The following is a 26,541-nucleotide window of genomic DNA, read 5'->3' as shown; positions in this document are numbered from 1 at the left end:
TTGCATGTTTGACCAAGTGAAAGAAGCATTCCGTAAAGGGGGGTCAATTAACTCACTTTCTCTTATGAAACCATCGAAGTTCCTCTGCTCTAATTATCATCCTATTTAGAACATCTGCTACTAAGGTAAAAGGAAAAAGAGAAAGGGGGTCTCCTTGTCTCAAACCTCTAATGGCCTTAACCCAACCCTTTGCATTTCTATTAACAAGGATTGCAAAACTTGTTGAAGACAAACATCCCCTCATCTAAGATCTCTATTTTGGGTTGAACCTCTTCCTTCTTGGGCACCAAAGCAATGAAAGTAGCATTTGTACTTTGATTTATTATCTCATTAGTGTGGAACTCTAGAAACACCCTCATAAGGTCCTCTTTGATCGCATCCCAGCACTCTTGATACACTGCAATAGTGAACCCATCTAGGCCAAGGGCCTTTTCCTTATTCAATTGGAAAACTGCAAGGCGTACCTCCTCTTCAGAGAAAGGCTTGTCTAGCCAAACCGCACTCTCTCAAGAAATAGGGACCCAATCTAAACCTTCAACCCTCCAAGAAGCACCTACAGATTAGGAGTAGAGCTTCCCAAAGAAATTTACAATCTCCTTTGAAATAACTTCAATGTTGCTTAGAGTCATCCCTCCTTAGAGACCAATGACTTAATGAACTTCCTGTTTCGCTTTCCATTGGCCACTCTATGAAAGAACTTAGAACTGCAATCTCCTTCTTTTATTCACTTGACCCTAGATTAAAGCCTCCAATGGACCTCTTCCTTAACCAACAGTTCCTCTAACTCCCTTCTTCTTAAAGTCCTTTCTTTACTCAAACCCCCAATGACAATCCACCAATACTTGGTCTTGAATCACCAAAATCAAATAAAAGGCTACAAAAAGACTAAGTTACTCCCTCCTTTATCTCATCCTCCTCAAAAAGCCAGCTACCATTTACCTTAATCTTGGCTAAAAAATTCATCATTTTCTAAGCATTTTCCATTTTATGAAGGAATTTAGTGTTCTTGTCCCCTTCTTTTAACCAAGTTTCCTAGGACTTCACCTCCAAGATGGTAAGAGGCTGAAAGAGGACCTAAATGAATCCAACACTAAGGAACTCTAACATTAGAACCATAACAATGCTCAAGCAAATAAGTTTGTGCATAGTGTCGTTAAGCAACATTAGCAAAGTTGTTTCCTTCCACAAGGAAAATAGGAAAGAAAAGCCTCATTACAAAGTTAGGTCTTGATACCCATTTTGCCTTTCCAGGTTTACAGTTTATTTTATTTTTATCAATTTTATACTTTTTCTTAATATTTGAAACTTGAATTGTAAAACTTCTTTTTTCCTACAAAAGTTTGAGCCTTGAACATAGTAAATGGTGAATCCAATTTTTTTTTTTTTTTTTGATAAATAATAGTGAATCCAAAGCACTACATTAATTTGGTAGGAGCATATTTAACTATAATGAAATTTTGACATTCTTGGTCCCCAACCTTCAAGCAGAAACTGATCCTTTGATCATCTTTTTTTAACCCATAGTCTCTAATGCCTTGGAGAATTCCAGTTATCATAACTCTTGCAAAAGGACAAGTAAATTGTCCAAATATAGATAAAATGAGCAAAATTGCTTTATGCATTCCACAACAGACAAGAGTAATTACCAAACCACTATAATGCACCTGCATACTTGACATGTTACGTCTCAGAATACCATAATTACAAGTAAAACAACAAGAAACTTTTGAACAAAATATGTAAAAAGGAAATCAAGAATACTTTTTGTGCAAAGAGTAGGAAATGATAGTATAGTAATTACTTTGAACCTCCAGCAACGCGATACTTAATATAATAGAGAGTACCAGGTTCTTCAGAATATTCAACTTCCTAACACCACATAAAGAAGGTTTTTGTAACATGCTAAATTTCAAAGCATAAAAGTAGCAAATCAGTGGCACCCACAATAGGACCTATAAATACAACATACCAAATCTGAAACTGCAGTCTGTAGGTTAGGAGACCAGTTGACCATGTAAGACCCTGAAAGGAAGAAAATGTCACTTCGCATGATCACTAACTACAACTAGGTTATCAATGATACAATGAACTATTTTTAAACACCTTATGCTTGAGAAATATGTGACTTAGCTGTAAAAATAACCTGGAACGCCAAGAAAGGAAAAAGAGAAAATAACTTGAATATTATTTTCATTATCGGACTTTAACAATTCATTTTTTTTAAATAGGTAAATATTCATTGTATTAATGGCGTCTAACAAAAGAACGCACTGAAGTATATATAATGCATACAAAGGCACCACATAACTAGGTAAGGGGAACATAAGAAACAACCCCCAACCATTACATGGAGCTTAATCAATCGATAAAGTCGAACATCAACAATGAATCAACTCATATGTGCACTTTAACCCATTCCCAAAAAATTATACTTAAGGATTGTTTGAGTATTTGATATGTTTTTTTGGTATTCTTAAATGCTCACTTATTTTTCTCCTTCCTATGGTCCAAAAAAGGCATAAGGGAGCACTTATCTGAGCATTATTCCTCTTACTCGCTACAAAAGTTTCATGCTAACTCAAAAGATCATTCTTTACTAAGGAGGGTAATACCCACTCTATTCCAAATAGAGTGAAAACAATTCCCAAAATATTACCGCTTTCAAGTAGTGAAAAAGGATATGATCCATCGTTTCTTCTTTTTCTTTGCACATATAGCATCTTTGCAAAATAATACACCTTCTCCTTATAAGCTAGTCTAAAGTTAATATCCTACCCCAAGCAGCTTCCCAAGCGAAGAATCTGACTCTCACCTAAGTCCAAGAATTCCAAACAAAGACGGAATGGAAGGGTCTCAATGCTTCCAATGGACAAAGAGGAATAAAGAGATTTAACTATAAAAAAAATAAAAAACTTCTGGATCCTCTATACCATTTTATCCTCAATTTCCCTTTTTTTTTTCTTTTTTCTTTTTTTTCTTTTCTGATAAGTAATCTTCAATTTCCCTACCAATAGACTTCATTTCGAATTGCTTGAAAAAAGTCTTCACCCCCTCTAACTCTTAATCATGGAATTGCCTCAAGAATTGAGGATTCCAACATTCTCTTTCCCTTTCTTGATCTCATATCTCAGCTACCCAAGCATCTTTAGTGAAGGATATGAAAACAAGGTAGTAAAAGTCTCCCTAAGGGTAAAATCACCGCACCACTTATCCTTCCAGAATTTCACCCTCCACCCATTGCCCCCCCACCCGCCCCCCCCCCCCCCCCTCCCCTAACAAACCCGATCCTACTTCTGACACCCACTTCTTATTGTCTTTCACACTCCCACTCCATAACTTTCCCTAACAATTCTAGCACACCATCCTCTCACTTCCTCACCATATTTACTTTTCATCACCATCTCCCAAAAAGAATCCCTCTCTAATCCAAATCTCCCACACCATTTACCTAGAAGCGTTTTGATAAGGATTGACAACCTTCTAAAGCCCAATCCCCCCTCCCTCTTGTTTGTGCAAATTATTGACCACTTGACTAGATGAAGCTTTTTCTCCAAAGCCCCACCCACCATAGGGGATCCCTTTAGATCTTTTCCAGCTCTAAGCTAACCTTTCTTGCAATTGCAAAAAGTGACATAAAATCGGAACGGTAGAAGGTTGTCAATCCATAGAATAAAATCATTTTACTAGGGAACTTTAACAATTCTATCAACAACATGGAATATAAATCCCAATATTTTAGCAAAAAATTAGTCATTGGGTATCAAGGAAAAAATATTGACGGGTATCAAATCACTGTAAAAGAACCGGCTAGCTACCAATTAAAATCACTAATAAAATTGGGATAATCATTTTTTATGCGACAACCATTATTTTCTTACTTTGTCATAGAAAGCTATTGATTTATTGGCCATCTTCTATGGATTTTTGGGATAAAATGGGTAAAAAAAAAATCAATGAAGCCATCCAATGGTTCCTTCTTAATGCATCAACAATTCAATTCATTGAAAATGGGTAGTGAGATCCAATGGCCCATCTAGACCATGCTCTAGAAAGGAAAGGGTTTAGTACAAGATAGAAGTCTTGGATGAGGAATTGCTTGTCTTGGAAAAACTTTGCGGTCTTAGTGAATGAAAATGCCAAAGGATGAGTTAAGCAACCAAGGGTTTAAAAGGAGGAGATCCTTTTGTCCTATTCCTTTTCACTATTGAAACTGTTGTTTCAAGTAGGATGTTGAGAGAATAGGAGACTGTTTATTGGAAGGATTAATAGTGGGTAGGAGGACTAGAGTTTCTCATTTGCAATTCGCAAATGACATCATCTTTTCTTCAAGAATTGGTATGGAAGATTTGTAAAATCTCAAGCTAATCTTGTTGGTTTTTTAGCACATATCAGGACTTAAGATCAATTTAGACAATAGTACTCTCCCCGATATAAACATGAGTCGGAACCAAATCAGTAGGTTGGCTTTGATGCCTAACTGCAAAGTCTCTAATTGGTCATTATCCTACCTCGATCCACCATTAGGGGAAACCCAAAAGCAAGAGCTTTTCGGGATCCAATGATTGATAAAATCTCTTGGAGATTGAATGGATGGAAAAAAGCCTTTTTATCATTAAGGAAAAGATAAATTCTAATTTAATCATGTTTGTCTCACATTCTTAGATATTTCCCCTCTCTTTTCAAGATTCCATCATCACTGGACTCAAAGATTGTGAATTACAAAGATATTTTCTATGGTTAAGGGTTGGTAAGGGTAAGAGAGATCATCTCATAAGTTGAAACCTAGTGTGTAAGCCTAAGGTGGAAGGCGAATTGGGGTTTAGGAAGATTTTTCTAAGGAATTGTGCCCCCTTAAGAAAGTGGCTTCGAAGGTTTCTTAGGGAAATTTTTTTCTCTCCATTTATGGGACATAACCTAACAGGTGAGACCTCCGAAAGTCTGCATAAGTTTTTCAGGATTTTTCTAAGCACACTTGCTTTGTGGTGGTAATGAGGAAAGAATTTGTTTTGGGGAAGATTTATGATAGGGGAATCAACCTTTGTGGTCACAATTTCCAAGTCTTTTTAGAGTTGTCACAGTTGGAAATCTTCTTATCTCATCTCCTTAACATCTCTTCCTCCTTTTTTTTGGAACCTCAATTTTCGTCGTAATCACACCAACTTGGAGATAAAGGACCTTAAAAGACCTATATCCTCTCTAACTCATGCATACTTGTTTCCATCCGTCCCAAATGCAAAAGCTTGGTCTTTATCTTCTTTCGGTTTTTTTTTTTTTTGATAGGTAATAAAAAAGTGCTAGCAAAAGGCACAGCCAAGTACACATGCAGTATACAAAAAAAAAAGGCCTAAAGGCTAGCAAAAGAATAAAGGGGCAAGCCTAATACAAACCACCCAAACCCAAACCCTTAGAAAGCTAGCTAATCCCTAAGAATGACAATAAGCTGCCCGAAAGCCCTTCTAAACTTACAAACCATCATCCAATCAGGGAAACAAGTCCGCGACCTCAAAGTGAGACAATTAAACCCCCACTGTGGGGCCCTTTCCCCTGATTGAGAGAGGAGAGCAATTGTAATTCACCAAACATTCAAGCTTTCGAATTTCCTTCTCTAGACAAGAAGACGAAGAATTCTTTCACCTTATTTATGGTACCTTCGTCTTAATCTTGTCCAATCTATCAAATCCAATTGTTTTCAATCCAATTAATTTTTTATAGAATCTAAGGTCAAGGCCTATAATTGACTAGTGGCACACAAGAAAGTAAACACTAATGACATGCTACAATTGAGAAGACCTTACAAAACTCTTAGTCCTAACTATTGCATTTTGTGCATGAAGAGTGGAAAAACAGTTGATTATCTTTTTTTACATTGTTTATTGACTTTAAGGCTATGACACAGACTAATGAGACTAGCCAGTTTAGATTGGGCTCCTCCTAGGAGTATATATGACATGATGATCATCTTATATAGGGCAACACTAGTGGAGGCAAGCTCCTTTGGCGAACCTTTTACCTCACATTGATTTGGATAGTGTGGTAGGAAAGAAATGCTAGGAATTTATAGGACAAGTGGAGGACATCAAAGGCACTATGGGATCTAATTCATTTCTATTTCTCTTTCTAGGTCTCTTGCACAACAGCATTTAAGGACACTTCTCTTAATGTTGGTCAACCCTACTAGTTTTAGTGCACAGATCAAAATGGCTTGGATAGTAAGAAAAGTAGAAGGAGATGTGTTAGCCCTCATGGAGTAATGAGATGCTTTATATTGTATATCCTTATGTGGTACTATACCAATGTATATCTCCTCAGTATACTGAAGAACTTCAATCTTACATTTTTTTAATCAATTTTTGTAAATATGGGGAGGATTCTTCATCCTTCTAAAATACTTCTTTACCTACATTTAGTACATATTTTGTTTCTTATCAAAAAAATAAATAAAATTTGTGATAGCGAGAATCTAAAACAACCAATAAAATAAATAAAAAATATTCTTGAAATGTTACAATTAATAATCCTAACATTTGAGCTATTCTTAGCCAATCTTCTTCTTTTTCTTGGAATCTTAATTTTCATCGCAATCTCACTAATTTGGAGATTGAGAATCTTGAAAGTCAATCATATCAACCCTCACTCATGAGTCATGTGCACTTGTCTCCATCTGCCCCATATGTGAGAGCCTAATCATTGTCTAATAACTTTAGGGTTTTGGCACAGTCTATTTAGACAAGCTAGGATTGATTTGGTCATAACCAAGAATATATGCAACATGATGATCAATTCATATAAGGGTTTAGAAAGCTCCATTAAAGGCAAGACCCTTTGGCAAATTGATTCTCACATTGCTTTAGACTGTGAAATAAGAGAGATGTTAAAAAAATTTAGGATAAATGGAGGATGCTAAATACATGCGATTTGCTTCACTTTTATTCCTCTTTTTGAGGCTCTTACACCATTACTTTGAAAGGCATTCCTCTCAATGTTGTCAGACAAGCTAGGATTGATTGTGTCCCATCCAAGATTATATGTGATACAATGATCATTTCATGTATAGGTGGTTTGAGGAGCTCCATTAGAGGCAAGACTATTTGGCAAATTGTTTGTCTCACATTGCTTTGTATTATGCAACGAGAGAGATGCTAGAATTTTTTTAGATAAATGGAGGATACCAAAGACATGGGATTTACTTCATTTGTATTCCTCTTTCTGAGCCTCTTGCACTAATGCTTTCAAAGCCATTCCTTTCAATGTTATTCAGCCTAATTGGCATTCGGTGTATAGATCAAAAGTGTTAAGACAACATTGAGAGGAGCTTAGTTAGGACTTGTGGAGATGACATCAATGTATATTGTTTTGTGGTCTAAACCTTCTTGTATAGGCTCCTTGTATAGTGGAGAAGTTCAATCATGTTTTGATCAGGTTTTTGTAATTGTGGGGAGGACTCCTCATCCTTCTAATGTTCTTTTTATATATAATTAATATATCATTGTTTGTGATCAACAAAAAAAAAAGTTTCATCCAACATTTTCATTTGTTTTTTTAATTTCCACAACTTTTTTAATTTTAACGAACTTCCCATCCCAAAAAATTGGTCACAATATTTCCACCGATATCAATATTTTCAACATTGGTCAACATTGAATCATAGTGGATTTTCAGATGGTTAAACATGAATTTGAGACAACTTGTGATGCAATCTATTATTTAGCATGATTATGCGATGCAGCAGCCAGGAGGAAGGATGTCAAAATGGATGGGTGGCAATACAAGAAAATATGGAATAGAAATGCATGCATTCCCAAGAAGCCAGAGATGACATATACTGAGGACAAGATAAGACAGTGGTCCATGATGATTCACCATGTGCAGCAAACACCAATCACTGACCAGTGCAGAAGAGTGACTTGATTCCAGTTTAAGGCAGAAAGAAGCAAGAGGGAGGGCAAAACAAATATGGATTCAAGCAGTGAGATAATTGGAAGTTATTTAGTTGGGGACTTAAGTGGAGCAATATGGCAGAAAGGATTCAAGTAGCCAACCCAAAGTAACTCAGACCAAGGATTTCTTGCATGAAGTTGAGTGTAGCAGTATGGATAAATCTGACTTACTATTCAATTGTTTTTCAGTGAAAGAGAAGCATTAGGATAATGAAGTTTCAAGTAAACAGAGATCAACAAAATGTGAGCTCAAAACAGCTACAAGAAAGTTGACATTAGTGACTAATGAAAGCTAGCCAACATTTTTTTTTTCTTTTTCTTGGAAAAGAGAAAAGAAAAAAAAGGCTGACTTCCAACTTTTGAATTTTGAACATTTTCCTCCAACTATTTAAGTTTTGTAAGAAAAGGAGAAATGAGTGTCTGCTGAATTTTCTTAGCCACCATCAGAGACATGAGTGCATTTTCAGGAGAGTGAGCAAGTGTCCCCTCTTAAGTGAGTGGCCCCAAGCAATCAACTTATTATTTTTTGTGGAACAATCATATAGCTCTCCTCTTTGTAGACAACAAAATTCTTTTGTCACTCTGTGTTGTTGCACTGCATCAAGTTAGGAATCCAAGCAAACATAGTTCTTGAAGAAATATAGAATTCTAGTGGCAGGAAATTGGAAAAAACCATACTTCACTTACGATTACCAAAGGTATTCTTTATCTGTGTATCAAACTGAAGAGCAAAGAAAACAAGCAGCAACAGTATCATAGAGGAAATACTATCTTGCTTACCATTACAAGAGGCTATTAATAATTCTACTGACACTCTAAGAGAACCGTCGAACATCCATGATGGTCCAATAGAAAGAAAGATTGAAGTTCTACTTTGACACAAACAGACCCAAAGAGTTGCAGGCATTGAATGTAGCTTTCTCTAGCAACCGGCAGATGTTTCTTGAAACCCTTATGTTTAACTTCTTATATTTTAAATAAACTAAGTATCAGCCACATTGCCTAGAAACCCCTTGATGGTACAATTTATAGTTAAACCACATGATATAATAATGTTAAACAAATCAATTATTTATTTGAAAACATCTGGTCAACAAATAACCTAGTTTTTGGATAACGGTGTTCACAAACTTAAAAATCTACCTTAAAATTTTCAAGTTAGGTATCAAAAAAAAAAAGTTGCTATTGAGCTACAACCATCAAAATATTTGGTAAAGTAATTTAGATTATACCTTGATAAATTAAGCCTCTTTCATGAAGCCTAACAAAGGCCTCAATTACAGCCCCTGCAACAATTAAAAATCATAGCCTCAGAACATATTACAAGGTGTTAAATTATTAAACTTTTAATAGACAGTTTCAGAAGCATATAAAAACCGCGGTACAAGTTTAACAAATAATTTGACAAACAACAAAATCAAGCTTCACATCCATGTTGTATAAAACTTAACAATTAGACCTCATATGCTATCCTTCTACCAAATATATGAAGACAATCCAAACCATCTCACAAACTTTTTAAATTGGTTGGAGTTTTACTGGTTAGAAAACTATCTTACGACTTAGCTGCTCATCAAGGGTAAAGTGTTCCCTTGTCCAATCACAGGAAGCCCCGAGTCTCTTAATCTGATTTGTAATGGTTCCACCGTACCTAAAAAATAAAACATCAAATAAAAAATCCAGATAGGGAGAGTAATAGGACAACTTCAGTATCTCAAATTTTCCATCTAATGTGAGCATATCAAGCTTAAACATTGGATATTCTACAACAATATGATACATTGGTTAGAAGAAAAAGTAACTGTTGTATCTGGAAACTCATCTAATGAATTAATAGCCTGTGAAGGGTGGTGGGCATGGTCATTATATTTTTGTGTGTCTAAGCAAAAGTTTACACTTTTGTGTTGAAGAACCAGAATTTGAATTGGAAAATTATCCAAAGAAGAGGAGACCCACAATGAAGATGAACTTAGTGAAGAATGTAATAACTATAATGGTATGACATAAGGCCATAGTCTTGTAATATGACATTTGTTAGCCATCCTAAAGGTGAAAAGAGAAGAAGATCGGTGGCATAGCATTTTCCACACACGTATCTCTTGTCAAGGAAGCTTATGTACCATGGTTGTTGATGGATTTAGCAGTTTAAATATAGCTTAGCAAGAGCTTGTTGAGAAGATAAACCTTAAAACAAAGAAACATCCAAATCTATTCCAAGTAGCATGGGTTAACAACACCTCCATTCGAGTAAGTTACCATTGCTTGGTCACATTCCTTTCTGGTAAGCACTTTGAAGAGTTTGTATGGTGTGAGGTCTTACCAACAAAAGTGAGTCACATTTTGTTTGGAAGACCTTGGCTTTTTTTATAGAAAGGTTCAGCATGATGACTATGAAAATACATATACTCTCATACACAATGAGCATAAGAAGATCCTTTGTCCAATGAAAAAAGTTCCACCTGTTAAGAAGCCGAATGAGACAACCAAAAAAGGTATTTACCATGTGTCAATGTGAAATGGAGAGCACAAAAACTAAACTTATTTTTGCTTTAATGGCACAGGAAGTGGATGAATTTAAAGAGAAAGATAAGGAATATCCAATAGGAGTACAGAATATCCTTGATGATTTTTCTAACTTGAGGCCTGCATAATTGCCTAATGAACTTCCTCCCATCCATGACATACAACTTGCCACAAGCTTGCTAATGACTCATAATTATTTCGAGAACTATCAAATAGTTTCACAACCTTCGAAAATCTTTTGAAGTTTAGTACTTGTCTTACATAAAATTGAACAAGTTCAAAAGATCTTAAGATCCTATCTTACCACAATAAAGAGTCGATGAAGAAAGAAAGGGTGGAAGGAATTGTTTAGGATTTCAATTAGCCATGGAGAATCAATAAAATATTGTGCAAATACTTCAGTGTTCTACTTCCAATATTTTCTTCTGATAGATGTGTCGAAAATCATAAAATATGTGGGAGAGTTTATTTAGTGTTGTAAATGGAACATTGTGATTTGATTTAGTAGAGTAAATTAAGGGATGGAATCAGCTGAGTCAATGTTTCTAATTTAGTTTTTACTTTTTCTATTTTCAGGATAGTGATTGTTTGCAAAGCTGCATCTTTTTATTTTTTTTCCTTTTGCATGTACTCAAGAGTAGTCTTGTATGTATATGTTGTAATCCTAAACTTCAAAGAAAGAGGAACAATTTTTTTCTGAACTTCAAGATGTTATTTAAACTATTTTACTCTTCTCCACATCCTGTTAGGTAGGCCCTTTAAACTTTTTGTCCATTTTATCTATCAACAAGAACATTTCTAACATGCGTTTATAAACCAACACACAAAAATACATATAAGCACATCCTCGTAGTGGGACTTTTGGCTTTTATAACACATAATGACTGCTAGGAACAACAAACAAATAGAGAGAGAAGGAGGGAGGAATGGATGAGAGAGAGAGATGCATGGTGCAACATAACGCTATGCAACAGGTGATAGGAATAATCAATTGAAAACCATAAATAGCATAAAGAAGATCAAATGGGGAGGGACAGCAAGATATACTTCTCTTTCCACTCCCAAACTCGCTTTGTGAACTCATCTCTACTCAATTCAGCCCTTTTTATTCCTTCAGATGCAAGCATTCTTTCCACAACCAACTGAGCAAATAAATAAATAAATGTAAATGATTAAAAATAAAAATTAATGCAAACAAGAGAATTTGGAATATGAAATACCACCTGAAAAGAAAAATGGATTAAACTTACCATAAACATACATAATACATTCAGCTTCATGTATTAATAAAGAAAGAACAAAGAACAAAGAACACGCACCACCTCAGAAGTTTTGGTGTAAAACAAAACACAATGAAATCTGATACTGGATCATAACATTGTAGCCAAAATTGTGGAAGTTGAAGAGGCATTGACTCTTTCAGTGCATTTGGCATGTGATAATAGAATTGGGGGCTGAGGCAGAGGGACCCACTCTCACCTTCACTGTTTGTTTTTATTATGGGAGCTTTCAGCAGATTAATTGCTAAGGCTAAGGAGGGAGGTTTTATTAAGGGTGTTAAGATAGAAGGTAGAGGGGAAGAAAGGGTTCAAGTTTCTCATTTATTACTCGCAAACGATACTCTCCTCTTTTGTGAGGATGATGAAGATCAACTGGAATATTGAAAGTGGATTGTCACTTGTTTCGAGTTGGTTTCAGGACTTGATAAATTTGCAAAAAAGTGAAATCATTCCAATAGGGGGCATGGAGGATGTGGACAGAGCTATTGTCCTATTTGGATGCAAAGTGAGGAGATTTCCTACTTCTTATCTAGGTTTACCCCTTGGAGCCCCACATAGGTCAATTGGTGTTTGGAATGTAATAGAGGAGAGATTCAAGAGGAAATTGGCTGCATGGAAAAAACAGTATCTATCCAAAGGAGGAAGACTCGTCCTTATAAAAAGTACTCTCTCAAGCCTCCCGATCTATTTTATGTCTAATATAGGACAATCCTAGGATGGTTGCCTACACTCAAGGGTAGGTGGGCTAGGGTTTTATTTTTAGGGTGTAAGAAGAGGAACAAGGAATAAATTTTATGGCAGAGAAAAATATAAGATAAGAAATAGAGAGAGAGAAAAAAACAACGAAGAAAAGATCGAAAACCTTAGAGTCTCACTAAAGCTTTCTAAGAGTCACCTAGAAGAAAATCAATGGAGTCTCACCATTAAAGGTTACAACCTTGCAATGAAAGAAAACATAATATTATTAATATCAATCATCCCTTTGATTTACATTGATTAGCCTATTTATAGGCTTCTCTAAGAAATCCAAAGTTTGCTAGGATTCTAATAACCTATTATGATTCTAATTCTAATTATAACATCCAAAGTCTACTAGGACTCTAATAACCTATCATAACTCAAACTCTAATTATATTATAACTCAACTAACTAATCCTAATTAGACTCCAACAAATACCAATCCTAATTTAATTCCAAGTAATATTAATCCTATTTTAATTGCAACTAATACTAATTCCCTTTCTTGATATATATCTTGGAGATTCATCCTCATCAATGTTGCTCTTTGTAATTCCTAAGAAAGTGATAACCAAATTAGAGAGAATTCAAAGGAACTTTTTTGTGGGGGAAGATGGAAGAGAGGAGGAAGTTTCACTTGGTAAATTGGGCAGAGATTTGTAAGGATAAGAAGCATGGAGGATTGGGGCTAAGGCACTTGGAGGGTCTTAATCAAGCCTTGTTAGGCAAATGGTTATGGAGATGTTCCCTTGAGAGGGAAAGTCATTGGAGAAAAGTCATTCTTGGAAAATTTGGGGAGGTGGAGGGGGGTTGGACCACTAGAGAGGTGAGGAATTCTTATGGGCTAAGTCTTTGGAAAGACGTTAGAAAAGGCTGGGAAAAGTTCACTCTTAGAACCAATCTGCATTGGAAACAGTAAACGCACAAGATTTTGGTGGGATAGTTAGGTTGGGGAGATTAAGTTGAAGGATGTTTACCCAACTCTTTTCAAGCTTTCATCCCACAAGAATGCAACCGTGGCAGATTTACGGGGAAGGGGAGGGGGTAGAGGTGGATGTTAGGAGGTTTCTTTTAGTAGACCCTTCCAAGATTGGGAGCTAGAGGAGGTGTCTAATTATTTGGAACACATCTCTTCTTCAAAAGTGTGAGAAGAGGAGGACACTTTAATTTGGAAAAATGATGGGAAGGGAAAGTATAGTATCAAGTCTTATTATATTTCTCTAAGGGCTAAGAACAATCTTTTATTTCCAACTAAAGAGGTTTGGGGATCAGGCACTCCTCTCAAAACTCATTTTTTTGCTTGGGAAGCAATGTGGGGGAAGATATTAACGGTAGATATGTTGATGAAGAGGGGATGGCCCTTGGTTAATAGATGTAGTATTTGTAAAGATAGTGAAGAGTCAACTGATCATATTTTGATTCATTGTGATAGGACAAAACAACTTTGGACATTGTTGTTAACAACTTTGGGTTTGGTTTGGGTATTCCCGGCTTTAGTGAGAAATTTTCTCCTATAATAGAAATTCAAGGGACTAGGGAAGAAGAAAAGAGTAGTTTGGCAGCTGGCTTCGATTTTCTTATTTTGGTGTATTTGGGGAGAGCGCAACCGAAGGATCTTCAAAGATGAATAATTGTCGGACCAAAGGCTGAGGGTTCTCTTTTTCAGATCCCTTGTGGAGTGGTCTAAACAGTTGCTGGATTCGGAGATCCTCTCTCATCTGAATTTTCTAGAGTCTCTTTATTGTGGCTAGTCTCGCTCTTTTCTAGGTTTTTTCTTTCTTTTTTGGTGCTTGGGTTGTTTTTTTTTTTTGTATATTGCCTGTATACGTTGAGTGCACCCCCCCCCCCTCCTTTTTTCTTTTCTTTTCCTTTTTTGTGCTTCTTAATACAAGCTTTTGTCTATAAAAAAATAAAAAAGAATTGGGAATGGAGGTGAATCACAATACCATAGAGAAGAGAGGAATCAAAATCATTATAAGAGGGGATTTTGGCTTCCTTTGATTCTTATTCTCATTTCTAATAACTATACCAATGCAGTGATAAATGGGAAATGGACAGGATTTCCCATTACCATTCTTTATTCTAGCGTTCCAGACATCCCCTCAGAGAAATACAAAGAAAAAATTGCCCTACCAATATGGTTGATGGAGGATTCAGAAAGATGAAAAGTTCTTGGGTATTGCAACCTAAAATAGAGCAACAGTGATATGAAATATAGCATTTCGGTGAGGAACAAACCTGAGTCGCAATACCAGCATGATCAGTCCCGGGAATCCAGAGTGTAGGTCTTCCCTTCATCCGATGGTATCTAACCATGATATCCTATCAAAGTAAATCACAAAAACATATAAAGGGGCACAGCATCACTGAAACTAGTAAAATAGAATGCCAAGAAACGATTATGTAGAACATTTCAAGGCCTTAGTTAGAACATTCAACATATCAAGCAAGAAACTATCTAATGATTAAGCTACTAAACATAATGCCATGAAATGTCAAGAGAAGAATTTAAGAACTTAATATGTAATTTCAACATTATTTAAACCATCATTTAAATAATGATTTAAACCATTATATGCTTGATTCTTAATGTAGAAGAAAATTTAAAAATCCACAAATCAGTTATTCTTGAGCTTTCAAATGTAGCAAAATTTGAACATACGCACAACTCACTGATACATCAGCCAATAAAGATGCTATTAGCATGTATCATGGAGAACAAATGCATGAGAAAAGCATCAAATTAAAAGTATGGTACTTGATCCAGTTCACTAAAATATCTAGAACATTGCAAGATAATCAAGGAAATATCCAAACATTTGAGAAGTAGCCACAGTGCCAAAGCAAGTAGTTCAGATGTAGATGCAGTAGCATGGCAATAAAGTAAAAACATCAACTCATTTATCAGGTGCTCAGAAACCATTTCCACAACCTCAAGAGTCACAAACATCGCATGCCCCATGTGCAGTGAACCAGTAACATTAGGAGGAGGCATCGAAATAACAAAAGGATCACTTCCCCGGTCCAAATTTGGCTTAAAATATCCTTGAGAGTCCCACCTAACATCCAAGAATTACACATTAATGCAAAACAATCCCTGAGATCACATAAATAAATAAACATATACCCTCAGAAGCACTATGAAAAGCAGGCCATCCACCAGTAAAAAATAGAATCACCATGAAAAATAAAAGGAAGAATAAGTTATAAACCTACATTTGAGGCTAACAGAATTAGCATGATCATCACTTTCATCAAATGACGCAAATACAAACCCACACAAATAAATAAATAAATAACAAATGAAAAATATAAGCAACAGCTATCGAGAAATGAAATACCAATTATATATCCTTTCTTCTGAAGTAAAATCAAAGGACTTTGCTGTCTCTGGTGAAGTAAAGACGTCATTCTCTCTTGCAGCAACTGAAAGGTAACGAGAAATAACAAATTCTCAACATCCAATGGGTTATAGATATTTCAGAAACAAGCGTAATCTCCAAAGAATCCTTGAACTGAGGCCCAGTTTGGTTGCACAAGAATTGGAGAAAAGAAATGAAAGGAAATTGAAACCTTGTATTTTGCAACACCATCATTTTTAGAATGAAAATGTGCCAGTGATGTTGACTTAAATTTATTATCGTTTGTTTTCTCGGAAAGTTTAAAAAATTAAATTTTGTTCACCATTTTGGGGCAAATTCTTAGCAACCAAACGTATACGAGAGAGAGAGAGGATACCAGCAAAAAATCTAGGTTTCAAGTGAGAATGAGAAAGCCTAATTCTGAGACGGCGATGAGAGAAGAGAAGAGGATTAAGTCTATAAGTAGAGCAGGAAGATAAGAGGGATGGCGTTGAGAAGGCCATTTGGCGTTAACCCTAACAGGGGCTTCAGACACACTGAGAGCAGCTTCCCGCTCTTTCACCTTAACGGATCACGTATTGCTGGACCGCCAACGGCCAACATCCCGTCTGAGTTGCCCTACCCCACTTCTCGTCTATCAACGGGGCATTTGTTCAAAAGGGTCACTTTCGAAAACGTCTGTCATCCTTCTATTCTTCAAATATTTACCGAATTCTCATCCCCTTTCTTTAAATATCTCTTTGTTGTATGATGGCACAACCGTAAATAATATAAAAAGTTTAAGTTTTTTTTATTTTAATAAATGCAAAAATTTAATCTCTGTTGTATGATGGCACAACCGTAAATAATATAAAAAGTTTAAGTTTTTTTTATTTTAATAAATACAAAAATTTAATTTCTGTTGTATGATGGCACAACCGTAAATAATATAAAAAGTTTAGTTTTTTTTATTTTAATAAATACAAAAATTTAATCTCTGTTGTATGATGGCACAACCGTAATAATACAAAAGTTTAAGATTTTTTTTTTTTTAATAAATACAAAAATTTAAGATTAATGTTGGTATGATAAGTCAACCATGTTGACGTGTACAAATAATCTGGCAGAGGCATTTACCTGGAAAAAAAAATCCACATCCAATGTTTTTATAATCCAATCGAAAAGTTATCAATTAGTTGAATTGGTGGTTAATCGGTAACATGATAAATATATAATTTATATATTAAAAATAAATTATAAAATTTTATAATATATATATATATATATATATATATATATATATAAAATTAAAATTAATAATATTTATTTTTCATCTTTGATATTATCAAACTTAAATATAAATATACTAATATTTTAAATTTTATAAGTAAAATTTGTATAATATTCAAATGTGAAGAAATATATATTAAAATAGAATAAAAATCTTTGATTTATAATTTATTTTATTTATATTACATTATTTTGCTTATATTAAAAAAAATTAAAATAATTATGTTAATTTACTTTTAGTTTGTAATTTTAAAAAAATAATCAATAGTGAAGTGGTCTTAGCCTGAACATGTGAACCAAATGTCCATGGATTCAAATCCCCCCTTCCCAACTAGTTGTCACATATATTTTTGAAAACACATCCCACATAAGATGATAAAAAGATAAGAATGTTTTTGAGTTGATGTAAGTGCAAGAGGTTTCAAGGCAGAGCTCATCTCACCAGACGGAGGGAAAAAAAAGGTTGTCACATGATTTTTTAAAACTTATCCCACATCGATGATAAAGATAAGAACGCTTTTAAATTTAAATAAATAAAGTATTCAATAGTATTAAATAGTATTCAAATAATGATCAAACAATAAAAATTGTCTTTCATTTAGCAACTTTGATTTTCAAAAAGCACATGAAGAAACGTGGTCTTCTTATTTGTAGCCTCATAATAAGATTTAATTTCTTCATATGAAGCATGGAAGAAAAAGGTCAATTGTCTTCTACAATTATTTTCAAATTCAATTCTACTTTAAATCAGCGGATTTCATCAAGACTCGCGTCCGCCCACTCCCTCTATATATGGAGATGTAACTTTCATCACAAGGCAAAAGCACAATGAGATATATTATATTTATATTTAATTTATGAAATAAATAAATAATAATATGAAATATATATTATTTTCAATGTTTAAAATAAAAATTATATCACATTCAAATATTTTCTATTTAAAAAAATGATTTTTTTTTTTTATGTTTAACAATATTCATTATTAAAATATTTAAACTTTACAAATATTTTTTATATTATGTTATTTAATATATAAAAATAATTTATATATCATATATTAATATTATTTTATAAATATTTTTTTAGTTTTTATTTTTTAATTATAAATTTAATTTATAATAAAAAAAATTATTTTGTAAAATGGGTATATTAAAAAACAAAAAATTGATTAAAAAAAATGAATTTTTGATACGTGAGATATGTATATTCTATGTCTTAACATGAAATTAACATATCACATCTGAAAGTGATGAAAAAAATGGTTGAAAATATATTCCACCACTTATCATATCCCATGTTTGGTTAAAATATATGTAATTTTCTTATTCTTTTTTCTATAAATAATTTCTTTATTATATAAAATTATAGATAAAGATGAATCAATTTCAAAATTCTAATAATTATTGGAATTTAAAATTTTAATTTCTTAAAAAATTTAAAATTTAGTCATTTTCTAATTAGGACAGGTGTCATAAAATTGGGGTCAACATTGATCATTTATGGTCATGGAAAATTTTGGATAACAATTAAAATAAACTGGACCATTTGTAAGGTTTGAATCAATCATATTAAGAACAAAATCAGTAAATTTTGTTGACTTAGCATCTCTTAAACCGACAAACACGTGAATATCTAGACCTAAGAGAAACAAGGGTTTGATTACTACTTAAACTAATTCTATATGAATATAATTAAATTTCTTTCTATGTGGGTTAATAGTGTTTTGGCTTAATAATTGAAGACTTTCTAAATTTTGATTAAGAGAAGTAGTTTTTTCTTCAGTTTTAATTGAATAATTTTGACTTAATTCAAATTTTCCTTGTTGATATATTTTATTTATTTTCACACAAGGAATTGACCAATTATGCAATTAATTCTCTATTTATGCTATACTAATTTCTTGACTATTAATAACATTTTGTGTAAGTGTTGTGTGTGCAGAATTATCAAATGAGGATGCAAAACTATCATTAGATTTGGAAGAACTAGATCTACTTAATCTCTTCATAATATTACTCATTGTCACATAAAATAATTACAATCTTATCATTAATCAATTCAAATAATTTTCTGAACATGGACCACCACAAGCTGATCAACACGAGACTTATGCTCTCGTTCACAAAAAATTCAATTTTAACTAACTCAGGATTAAATTAGTGATTAATGATTGTTACAAATTGTAATATCACTTAGTTCTTAAGAAGAACGTGGCTCTGATACCATTCACGTCCAAGACATAAAAACAATTGATACTATCAAAAGATAAATTTTGTTTATGAAACAAAACATAAATTAAATGTCTAATTCTATCTAAAATTTAAAGCAAAAATCGAACATAGGAACACAAAAATTGATTATGAAATAAAACTTTGTATTGAAAATTATACCTTAATTACAGAGTTGAAACTTGATACAAGCTTGTTGACAACAGAGGGATTTGATTACAAAGGAAAAGGTTTTTGAAAGAAAAGAGATTACATAAGCTAAGAGAAAATTTTGGAGAACACTCTTGATAGTTATGGTCTCCACTTTCTCGCATTTGCCTTGTGATGAACTCTTTCTCTCTATTTATAAAGGAAATTGATGGATTTGAAACTTGATGAAGTCCGCAAAATTGAAGTTGGTTTAAATCCGAAAATAATTGAAGTAGACAGTTGGCCTCTTTCTTACTTGATTTAGATGAAGGAAATTACTTCTTGTCAAGGAGGCTTCTAGCAAGTATGCCACGTTTCGTCACGTGTTTCTTCAAAAATAAAAGTTGTCATATGATAGACAACTTTCACTATTTGAGTACTATTCAACACTATTTGAAACTATTTCACTAGTATTTGTTTTGTTTTGTTTTCTTTTCTTTTACATTCTTCCGTCGTTATACATTCTTATACTTCTAACAACCTTTTATTTTATTTTTTTACTAGATAAATACAAGGAGACAAATGTACAAAGATACAATTATATAAAAGATTCTTGAAATCTTTCAATTGAGCATTTTTAGGAGAATTTTTTCAAACTCTTTATGAGTTTGCTTCTTTTAAATGTAATCATTTTTGTATTTATCTACAAGATAATAAAATTGAATTTGGAATAAGAGATGAACTTCTGGAAAAACATTGGTAGAAATGATTTTTTGAATATTGTCTTCGGTGATGAGTTTATAGTTAGAAGAACTATAAATATCATAATCAAGGTCTATTGCAATCATTCTTGACTTCCAATAATGAATTTATTTTTAGAGGTTGAACCCATTTTTAATTTTACAATGTTGAACCCAAAATATTTTGGGTTTCACACACTTCTGGCTGAGGTGGTTTTTAATGCCTAATATGCCATCTTTTCCCTACCAGGTCAACCTCCACATATTAAAAAAAAAAAAAAAAAAAACCAACAAATCAAAAAATCGAAAAAACTTAAAGTGTTTTGCCTTGTTCACCTTCTCCACTAGACACTGAAATCCAAACAAAAAATTTTCCATCTACTCTGCTCCCTTTCAAAACCCAAATCCGAAAAAACCCTAACCTCTTCGAGTCTCTCTCTCCCACCTTTGTCCATGTCTCTCCCGCAACTTCTCACACCTACAACTAGCATGCTTCTTCTCCCAATTTACTAAGTCTCAGTCGTTTATTTCCTATGACGAGGCTTGCAACCAGGGAGTGGAAGATGGGAAAGAAATTTTGGATCACAATGAAGATGAATCATGGGTCGATCGACATTGCTTCTTTCTCTGCTCCTCTGTCTATGGGTTTTTCTGCAACTCAGACCCACAACTTGTTCAATTTCTCCTCCTCTTCACATTAATTGGGTACTTCCCTTGCCAGAAACCTACTTTAGTTTGCAATTTATGCTCAAATTTAAAGCATCTACGAAATAGTGTTCATTGAGTTCTGTAAACTGAGAGTTGAGAATCGTATAAGTAGTGTCTGTAATTTGATACCCAAATGCCTGTTGGTCAAGCTATTACATCATGTTTTAGTATTATTGGAAACAATATATCAAAAATTTGAAATTTGGTTTCAAATGTGTTGGAACGATATGTCTATTTGTTCTGTTGCTTTGGTCTAGGGTTTTCAAGAATTGACTCGAGGTAATGAGGTTTACACTCTTTATGAGTCTATTTGTGTGTTAAACTATGCAAAGTTTCAATGATAGGAACAACCTAATTGAATTAAATTCATTTGTGTCTTGATGCGGTTTACATTTAGGATCATGGTTCTCTCTAGTTTCAGAAATGGGGTTCAATCTGAGCTTGCGGGACATATTATGGAAAGTACTTTTCTTGCTCTATGACTTGTGTCTAGTATGCTGCCTGCATATGATTTGGAAATGAACATTCTCATGTAGCTTCCTTTCTCCAATAAGGATTTGACCCATTCTTAATGTTCTAATAAGGTAATTGACAGTATTGATGGTAGAAGTTGATAGGATGGTTCTTGTTTCTTATGTTGAAATGGTCATATGATGAGGGCACTTGTATTTTGAAAAGAAATATGATGCCAGATGAATTCTCTTCTTGCATATCAAAGACTTTAGATGCCTAATTGAACAAATCTTCATTTTTACTATTGTTTTATGTTTCTAGATACGATTTAATATTATTGATGTATATCAAAATATCTACACTCTCTTATATCCGTCTTTGTCTTTTTGCTCATGTCTAACTATCCTTGCAATTCAAGAACATTTGAGATAAAGGCTTTATTGAGTTGAATTCAATTAGATAGCATAGGATGATAAGAGAAAGTATTTTTCAGAACTTGGGCAAATTAGGAATGTGTCTTTCTTCTTTTATTGGTTATTCATGCATTCTAAGAACGATTCATATTGCCTTTGGAAAAGGAATTTAAGTTATTTACCTTTTAAAAAAAATCTCTATTGGTGCTGAGAAAAAAAAAATATTTGTATAGAGTCTCTTTTAAACTACATTACCAGAACATGTAAAACCAATATTTCAAGATGTTATCAAGAAATGTATCAAGGACTCTAATTTTCCTTAAAGCTTAGGAGCCAGAATTAATTTCTTTATTTTCTCAAAGTATTTTATGGGAGTAGAATTGGGTACATTCACTCTTTTTATTTTTATTTTTTATTTTTTCACTTTGTTCTTAGTATGATTTCCAAAGCATTCCTAATTGTTTAGATAGAACTACAGGCCCGCATTAAGCAAGAAGGATGTGCAATCCTTATCTCACCAGCTAGGCTTGGAGACCGTTGATGTAATGCTTTTAACTACATTCCTTTTTACAATAATTAAGGATTGGTTTTTGCTCGAAAATCTTGATTCTTCATTTTGGTCTCCTTCATAGTGAATGTAAGCATCACTATTTCTACATATTTGTTATCTTTGTAAATAATTTTTTGGATTTAATTGTATAGCATGCTCATACAATTCAAAGTTACAAAAATCCTGGCTCACAAATTACCATCTCATGTGGATTCGGGAGGTAAGAAATTTACAAGTTGAAATACAATGACCTATGATAATTCTTACATAGTCAAAACCTTTTTATTTGTACAATATATTATGATGACATTTCAATATTTATGTTTGCATTTCATTTTCTTTTAAATTTTTAAGTACGTTCAGGGTAAAAAAAATCTACCATTGGCTTCAGAATTAGACTTTATATCTGAGAAGCATTCACTTATTATAATATGAAATGCTTTTGGAAGCTGGTTATAGAATTCTTGGGGAAATGCTTTTAAGTAGAACCTTTTTCACTCCTCAATCTTTTACTTTTAGGAAGATTTTAACTCAAGTTGTATAGTTTCATATGAAAAAATTGTCAAATCTTTTTTTTTTTGTGAAATTATAGTTCTTTAATTAGTGTTTTACAGACCCCTAATATTAGGATCTAGTGGTTTGTGTTGGAATACTCAATTTTTTCTTCAAATCCTTGAACCTAATGTACCATCTTAAACATTTCTTTTTGTTTTACAGATGAATGTTGAAAATATGATAGGCTAAAGAATGCAAAAGAACCAATTTGAGGTAGATTTGGAGATCAATCATTGAATGGTTCAGATGATTTCTTTTTCAAGTTTCATTTGATTTTGAGTAGATTCAGAGGCTATACTTATAGTAATAAATACACAATACCCCACTTTTCATAGTGATCATGTTAGACTAAGATTTTTTTATCAACCTCTACATGTGGCTTATGCCAAGAAGTAAAAGCCATTACTCATGGCAGGTTCCATTTGGGGACTTTTGTGAAGGATGTATGGACCAGAACTTAAGCATTTTTTTACTGAAGATGATGAATAGAGACTTGAATTTGCCCTATTTTGCCAAGCAACAACATAAAAAATTATGCAAGGTTTGTTAACTCATCAATCTATCCTAAACTAAATACTCTGTGATGGAAGTGGATTGTGACAGTTTGCTCTTTGGGATGGAGTTAAGGATTTTTTTATTCCTTCATTCATTTTTTTTAGCATATTTGTGATTCATTCTTAAGTTGTTCCCTTTCCTTTTTATTTGAGTTTGCCAATATGTTCATTCTTAAATATTTTGGCACGCCTTAAAACTACCTTTAAGGGAACATGTTCATACCCTAGATTATGGCTGTAAAAAAAAGGTCTATCTTGGTATATGATGGTAAAAAATGAAAGGATGTCCTTGTAGCCTTAAAATGATATTTTATTCACAACTAATGTACCTTTATTTTGAGTGTTGTGAGAAAAGGGACTTGTTTCAATTTTAAAATAGGTAGAAAATGGAAGGATGTCAATTCTTACCTTGTTGGATAAGTAATGAGCCTTGTCTTCTTGCCTTTCTATACCTTTTGGATGCATCATGCATGTTCATTGTGTGTTTAGACCCATGAGTTCTACCTTTTAGGTTCTATTCTATGGCTAAAGGAAATGGCTTCTATGAGTTCTACACTTTAGGTTAACTTCTATGGCAAAGAAGGCATTGTAGCATTTCTTTAAGTGATAGTGGGATCTTTTATCAGACGTGTTGATTATCAATTGTGGGATCTTACATTATTTATTAGCCTATTTTCCTCTAAGAAAAAGAAAATATTGGTGTGGATACCATTTGATTAAGTTGTAGGTATCGCAAATACTACTAATGCATGATCCCTTTATGGAGATCACTTATTTTCTATTTAATATAATTTTAGTTATATCCAAATATCTAATTAGTTAACTTTTCAATATAACTTTAGTTATATCTCAATATCTAAGTAGTTAATTTTTTGTCAATTATTAACATGTGTAGCTACTTTCCAGGAGTCATGGTTTTGAAATTGAGTTAATTTTAAACCAATATTTCATGTCTCGAAGTTAAAATATTCTTTTACATGTTTTTAGGAAATTTCAGTATTAACTATTGAGTATAAATTTTATGCTCAGATGCCTTGCAAGAAAGTTTAGCTAAATTCAAGAAGCAACAAGAGAAGTGTCGATTGACTTTCACCAGCATTGCAGCCAAAGCAAGATCCCCTGAGCCCAGAGTGCCTTGAGATGCATGTTGAAACAGTTGAGCCTAGTGATTGTGCTTTGGTAGCTGATGATCTAATTGCTACTGGTGGCAATCTTTGTGCAGCCATGAATTTACTTGTTAATCATTTTGTAAAAGTTTGAATGCTAGTTGTGTATTCAAATATTTTGATCCACTAGTTCTTTTGGAAATACTGGTGCTTTTCTCTTTTATTATGAGATGTATCTTAGTTACTACTATTAGTGGAAATAATAGACAAACACTTGATTCCTACATCATCATGGTTGAAAAAAATATGTCATATAACATGATTTATTTTAAATTTTACTCTCAAATATCAAAGATGTGTAGTTTAGAATCCGTTTGGTAGTGATTCTAGGAAGCGTTTTTAATATTTCTAATACTTGAAATTTTTTATCATTCAAGTGTTAGAAATGTTAGAAATAGACGTTTGGGAATGATTTTAGAAAGTGTTTCTAACATTTCCATTTCTAACATTTCTAACACTTGAATAATAAAAAATTTTAAGTGTTAAAAATGTTAGAAACACTTTCTAAAATCACTACCAAACGACCTCTTAATTCAAGCGGTTATTTTATTTTATGAGATCAAAGTTTTGATTTCTTTATGATAGTGCTACTGCTTGACCAAATTAGAATTATCAAAGATCTTTATCCAGTTGAGATTTATGTGGAGAATTAAGATAATATTTTTAGAATTAGATGCTACTACTTTTGGTTTGGATTAGAGATCCTATAACAAACTTTTGATGGATTTCTAAGAACTATTGTAACTTCAGAACTATTATTGTTGGTAATATCTTTGATCTTATTTGGAGTGATGTTTTTTCCCTTAAAAAATCTAGAATAGCAATGTTCAGTCTTTATATAAAATTTATGTTTATAAAATTAAAATGAGTTGAAATAAATACAAAATTAATTTATTGACTTTAATTCTATTGTATTTATTTCTTCTTTTCTTATACTTTTCTCCCCTTAATTTCTTCTCTTCCCACCAGTTCAAGGCAACCGTAAAGCTAAACTGCAAACAACATATCCACGCATCTCTTAAAAAACAATGTCATGTTGTTTTTCATCTATAAGCACCGCCAGAAGAAACCAATAGGAAGTTTCATTCCTCAAATTGTTAGAAGATGGACCATTAGGCAAAACAAAAATTACACCTATCTCATGAATGGAACTGGGCAAAAAAATTTCACACATAATATCAACTTATCCTATTTCATCCTAGCATAAAAATTAGGTCAAATCACAATTGTGGCTCACAACAGGAAGGAGAATATTAAGCCTTCTCCTCTTATGATTCAAAACAAGAAGGATGATTTTGAGCATAAGAACAATTTTTTTTTTTTAAAAAAAAAAAAGACACTTAGGCCATTGTCATGAAATTAAGAGTCTTTAGCTCTGTGATGAAAATAAGAAGCTTCAATTCCTTTCCCTTTTTCAACCTCATCAGGTATTAGGCCATTTCTGTAGTTTCATCCCATTGAAGCTGCAAGGAGAAATAATTTGAGAAAAGCACTATAAATAACAATAAATAAGTAGAAATTCATATGTCAAGAACCAAATATACTCCATCAAAAGCTTACATACCAAAGGCTTACTCAAATTTAACGATTTTGATGAGAGTAATCTCATCTACCACTTTGAAGTGACCCACTAAACAAGTAAAGAATACCATTTCAGAAAGAGAATTGTCACTCATCATCCATGGTTGAAAATCAATATAAGTACATAAAGTATCATATTTTTGGATCATATTGTTTTTTTTTTTTTTTTTTTGTCCCTTCTTTGGTTAGTTAAACTTCATAAGTTATGGAAATTTGCCCATACTTATGTTGAAGAATGACATAATATGCCCATACTCCAATATGAAGAAAAGCATGTTCGGTAACACAATTGCATGTATCAACAAGCCATAATCACAAAGAAATTTTCTCCATTATATTTTTCCATGAAACA

The 26,541-nt window shown here is 33.1% G+C and overlaps 1 protein-coding gene and 1 long non-coding RNA gene across 3 annotated transcripts in view; one reads left to right on the top strand and one right to left on the bottom strand.

Moving 5' to 3' along the window:
* The window catches only part of LOC117930769 (valine--tRNA ligase, chloroplastic/mitochondrial 2), a 50,856-nt gene extending 34,498 nt beyond the window's left edge, over window positions 1-16,358 (bottom strand). For both annotated transcript variants that reach the window (XM_034851477.1, XM_034851478.1), the window contains exons 1-9: window positions 16,217-16,358; window positions 15,820-15,904; window positions 15,411-15,537; window positions 14,717-14,800; window positions 11,508-11,602; window positions 9,497-9,588; window positions 9,170-9,223; window positions 1,970-2,022; window positions 1,802-1,869 (exon numbers count right to left, since the gene is read on the bottom strand). In XM_034851477.1, coding sequence (XP_034707368.1) covers window positions 1,802-1,869; window positions 1,970-2,022; window positions 9,170-9,223; window positions 9,497-9,588; window positions 11,508-11,602; window positions 14,717-14,800; window positions 15,411-15,537; window positions 15,820-15,904; window positions 16,217-16,343 — 785 coding nt within the window. In that variant the 5' untranslated portion in view covers window positions 16,344-16,358. The remainder of the gene's footprint in view (window positions 1-1,801; window positions 1,870-1,969; window positions 2,023-9,169; window positions 9,224-9,496; window positions 9,589-11,507; window positions 11,603-14,716; window positions 14,801-15,410; window positions 15,538-15,819; window positions 15,905-16,216) is intronic.
* A 4,949-nt stretch (window positions 16,359-21,307) lies between these two features.
* LOC117930971 lies at window positions 21,308-24,834 on the top strand. Its single transcript, XR_004653956.1, has 2 exons — window positions 21,308-22,553; window positions 23,051-24,834. It is a non-coding gene; the product is annotated as an uncharacterized LOC117930971 (long non-coding RNA).
* Window positions 24,835-26,541: the final 1,707 nt, after the last annotated feature.

Source organism: Vitis riparia, chromosome 14 (genome assembly GCF_004353265.1).
Source record: "Vitis riparia cultivar Riparia Gloire de Montpellier isolate 1030 chromosome 14, EGFV_Vit.rip_1.0, whole genome shotgun sequence".
NCBI lineage: Eukaryota > Viridiplantae > Streptophyta > Magnoliopsida > Vitales > Vitaceae > Vitis > Vitis riparia.
The sequence above is the reverse complement of the archived record's forward strand: the minus strand, read 5'-3'. Positions and strand labels throughout refer to the sequence as shown.